This window comes from Chrysochloris asiatica, unplaced genomic scaffold (genome assembly GCF_000296735.1).
Source record: "Chrysochloris asiatica unplaced genomic scaffold, ChrAsi1.0 scaffold00255, whole genome shotgun sequence".
NCBI classification, from domain to species: domain Eukaryota; kingdom Metazoa; phylum Chordata; class Mammalia; order Afrosoricida; family Chrysochloridae; genus Chrysochloris; species Chrysochloris asiatica.
This window is the reverse complement of record NW_006408773.1, coordinates 3745323-3750296: the sequence shown is the minus strand read 5'-3', so window position 1 is coordinate 3750296 and position 4974 is coordinate 3745323. Positions and strand designations below refer to the sequence as shown.

At 38.4% G+C, this 4974-nt stretch overlaps 1 protein-coding gene across 1 annotated transcript in view; it reads right to left on the bottom strand.

The window, feature by feature from the left end:
• Window positions 1-1545: 1545 nt before the first annotated feature.
• The window catches only part of HTR2C (5-hydroxytryptamine (serotonin) receptor 2C, G protein-coupled), a 147306-nt gene continuing 143877 nt past the window's right edge, over window positions 1546-4974 (bottom strand). The window contains exon 4 of the mRNA XM_006873803.1: window positions 1546-2372. Coding sequence (XP_006873865.1) covers window positions 1546-2372 — 827 coding nt within the window. The remainder of the gene's footprint in view (window positions 2373-4974) is intronic.

The window sequence follows — 4974 nt, the reverse complement described above, 5'->3', positions numbered from 1 at the left end:
CATCATGAATTCTTTGGATATTTATCCACAGTTGTGTGAAATGGACACACATGGAAATACAGTTACTGGAAACAATTGTATACTCGGCACACAGCATAGACCAAATGGTCTGACTTTAGCAATGCTTGAAAACCTTTTATGGTTAACAAACTATTAAATGGTACGGAATTCTTAGAGAGCAGTAGGCCCACGAATGAAACAATGGCCAACACTTATTGTGACACAACACTATTTTTTAACAAAGATTTAAACTTCTGGTACATAATTGCAGTACAATGAAGAGCTTGCCACTTTCACAAATTAGCTGCAGCCTTTTCCTGCACTAGAGAGTTTGGAAGGATCTGAAAATGTGATCAATTTTGTTTAAATCCCAAATGGAAACTCTGAATTTCTGTTATTCCCAGAGTTCAGTAAAAGCTTCTTTTTAATTACTTTTTTGTTTTTCACATTCTAAGGGCCTAATTCTGTAGTCCTTAATCAAGTAAAACTTCCAAGGTTTTGATCATCTACATTTCCACCACAAGTTTTACTCAAAAATGGACTGCGAAATTAGGTCCTATAGATAGAGGTACCATAATTAAGAAAATATTTTAATAAGGCTCACAATGTTAATTTCACTTTGTGTGTAGCACACGAATTTCCAGGATCCTGAGATCAAAACCCAACTGATGTTGAATCCTGGATTGGGAAACAGCTCTGGGATCTCATTTCCCAGTTTAATCATGGAATTAAGTATTTACTAAGGACCAGAATGAAACCACTAATTTCCAGTTTGCATTTCAGAATTGCTAATCAGAATTTGAACATTGTCCTTAAGAAGTGAAAAGCTATTGGTGTATATGTATCTTATCATCCTTCCACTTCTGTAGTCCTGGTTAACCAGCTGCTATGTTAAAATACCACTATGTTTGGGGACAGACATTGCAGTAAAAATACCAACACAACATTCTGACAATGTCAAATTTTGTCCCTATATGTAACAACAAGGCTAAGTTCTGCCTTTGATTCAATAAAAGCTGTGATAGAGTACCAGAAGGCAGAACCTATCTTACTGTGTTTATGTGTGTACATGAGCTGAGCAAGAATTTAAAGTATATATTTACTGTTAACCCGGAAAAACATTCCATTAAATTTGTTAATTTTGGTGTGGTTGAAATGTAACCACGGTTATGTGCATCATTCTGGTCTCCTGCAAATGCCACCTGAGACAAACATCAACATTTCTTTATGCACACAATGAAAAAGGAAAAAAGGAGCAAAGGAAGGGAGGAAAGGAGGAAGGAAGGGAATACGGGGAGGGGGGAATCAGCATTCTATTCATCAAGAAATCAAAATAAGTTATTTTTGATCTATTATAAACAGTAAATATAGAACCCTAAATCTCACTATTACGCATGATTGTAAAGTACAGAATTGCAAAGCTATATATAAAAACACTTTTTTTTTGACAGCAATATTTACATTAGTTGTAATGACCGACAGAAAAGTTGAAGATTTTCCCTCACTTTGTAGCATTAGTTTAGGAAAAGACTGTGCTGCTCTTTCTTATACACTACTAATCCTTTCACTAACTACATTGGAGGGATTTACTGGTAGTTCCAAATTCTCTACTTGCATCTCTATACCGGGCTCATTGTCATTGGCTTTCTTAATCACTGGTTCATTGGTATGCCGGTAAATGTTAACATTAAGCTCTCTCCCAGACAAAGCAGTGGCGGCGACTCTCGGAATTTGTCTGACTGGAGGCTTTTTTTCTGCCTTATAATTGCAGCGCAAATAATTGGAGAAAGCCCTTCGGTAAATTTTGTTGAAGAGAGTGTACACCAGAGGATTAATTCCTGAACAAACATAGCCAATCCAAACAAACACATTCAGAAGCTTTTCCATGAGCTTTTGGTTACAGGCCTTTCCACAAAGAACCGACAGGATGTTAGTGATAAAAAACGGGCACCACATGATCAGAAAGACAAAGAAAACAATCCCTAGGACTTTGGAAGCCTTCCTTTCATTGTTTATAGCCTGCATGGTGCCCCGAGGACGTCTGTCTTTCTTCTTTCTTCGGCGTTGGTTCAAATCTGGGTTAGGGTTTGCGGAACTCTCCTCCTCAGCAGCATTCCTCTTGCAGCACTTCAAGAAATCCAAGCTTAGTCCTCGTGGTTCCTCGGTGTGGCCGCGCAGTAGCATCAAAGCTTGCCTGCGAAGAACGTGAATCGTCAGGCAGTAGGTAATCACCATGATCGTCAACGGTATGAAGAAAGCTACGAAGGACCCAATGAGAACGAAATTTGGGTCATTCAGCACGCAAGTGGTGTTGTTCACGAACACTTTGTCTTCGTCCCGCAGTCCAATCACTGGGATAGGAACTGATACACCTACAGGAATTAAAATAAACGGTGGGACATTGTTACAGTATAGGGGATGGCTTGAATACATTTGTACAGTGGCATGCTTCCATTTGCATTTTATTGAAGAAATTTAGAGCTCATTTTCTGTTGAAAGCTACTCAACAGCATAAATTGTTACTTCCATGAAACAATAGTAGTAGTAGCTCAGAAAATGACTGCCTTTTTTCAGAATAGGACCTCCTTCCCTGCTCCAATTTCTGTAGAAGGCATGGAATTACCTAAACTGTTGCGTGCATGACTATGTTTAAGAGAGGATTCGATCTGCTTTTCTCTAGTTCCAGTTCCTATAACTGTCCTGGCACATAGAAGGCACTCAATAAATATTGGTTGAAAGAATGAATAAATTCACACATGTACTTAATGACATTAATGAAGCCAAGTATTCCTTCTTGTAGCATACTATTTTCCATATTCAATAAAATTATATGCATACAAGCTACTAAGGAGCCCTGGCAGCATAATGGATTATGAGCTGCGCTGCTGTCCACAAGGTCAGCAGTTCAAATCTACCAGGGAGAATGATGAGTCTTTTTGTTCAAATCTGCAAGGGAGAAAGATGAGGGAGAAAGATGAGTCTTTCTGCTTCAGTAAAGATTTCCAGCCTTAGAAACTCAATAGAGGGTCACTGTGAATCGGAACCAACTCAGTGGCACACCACCACCATATAATCTACTAGAGTAACAATAGCATGTCAGAATGGGCTGGGATGATTTTGAAATGAATTTATAAATGACAACATTAATTTGCATTTCCCTCTCCTTGGGAAAGAGGTCAAGAAGAATACATTTTTATGGCTGAGTTCCTTTGCGTCAGAACCTGAGAGCTATGGAGTTAATGATAGAAAGGACAGTATCAGTTGCCAAATGTGCTACAAGGAGGTTTGATCACTAAGCAGAAATAGCCAAGAAATTTGCAAGATTACTACCTGGCCAGGCAATTGGATCCATATTTGTGCCCATTCCAAAGAAAGGTGACCTAATGGAATTGTGAAATCACCGAACAATATCATTAATATCACATGCAGGTAAAATTTAGCTGAAGATAAATCAAAAACAGTTGCAACAGTACATCAACAAGGAACTGTGAGAAACTCAGGCCGGATTCAGAAGAGGATGTGGAACTAGGGATATCATTGCTGATGTCAGATGGATCTTGGCTGAGAGCAGAGAATACCAGAAAGATGTTTGCTTGTGTTTTAGTGATTATGCAAAGGTGATGGACTGTGTGGATCCATAACAAACTATGGATAACATTGCAAAGAATGGGTATTCCAGAACACTTAATTATGCTCTTGAGGAACCTATACATAGACCAAGAGGCAGTTGTTAGACCAGAACAAGGGGATACCGAATTATTAACTATCAGGAAAGGTATGCACCAGAATTGTATCCTCATACCATGCTTATTCAATCTGTATGCTGATCAAATAATCCGAAAAACTGGATTATATGAAGAAGAATTTGGCAAAGAAGAACCTGGCTTCAGGATTTCAGGAAGACTCATTAACAACCTTTGATATGCAGATGACACAGTCTTGCTAGCTGGAAATATAAGACTTGAAATACTTACTGATGATGATCAAAGACTAGCTAGAGTCTTCAATATGGATTGCACCTCAACGTAAAGTAAAGAAAATTAAAATCCTCACAACTGGATTAATAAATAACATCATGATAAATGAAGAAAATACTGAAGTTATCAAAGGATTCTTTTTGCTTGGATTCACAATCAACATTCATAGAAGCAGCAGTCAAGAAATCCAATTGCATATTGTATTGGGCAAATCTGCTGCACTAGACCTCTTTAAAGTGTTAAAGAGCAAAGATACCAGTTTGAAAACTAAGGTATGCCTGATGCAAGCTATGGTATTTTTCAGTCCCCTCATATGTGGTGCTGTGGGTTAATGCTCTGGACTGCAAAGATCAGTTTGAACCACAAAGTTGGTCCGTGAAGCTATGGGTTGGAACCGACGCGAAGGCACTTAACAACAACATTATGAAGTCTGGGGTTTATTTCAAAGTAATATGGAAGACAGAAGTAGAATGTGAGTATGGATGAAACTAGAAGTCTATAAATTGCTAAATGGAAGCTAAATAATGAGCACAATGAGCTTTATTATATACTTTTGTCATCTTTGGAAATTTCCATAACAAAATGTTTTAAAAGTTCTAAGAATTGGGAAGAAGGAAAAGAAGACATGGAGGGTTTGTCTGCAAACAACCTCAAATCTAAAAGGTCACCAAAACTAGTGACCACTGCTCACCTTGACAGTGATTACTTCTGGAGTAAAATACTTGAAATCCAAAGTGGAAAGATTCATCACTTTGATATAATTGGAGGGAAGAAGGTGATTTTTTGGGGGTAGAATATGGTAGAAAGGAGTCCTGGTGTTTCGTTGTGGATTAATGCGCTGGAACATCAAGTCGCTTTGAACTGCAAGACCTTGGTAGAAAGGAGCTCTGGTAGTGTTGTGATTACGAATCGGGCTGTGAACCACAAGGTCAGCAGTTCGAAACTACCAGCTGTTCCGCAGGAGAAAGATGAGGCTTTCTGCTCCCGTAAAGATTTA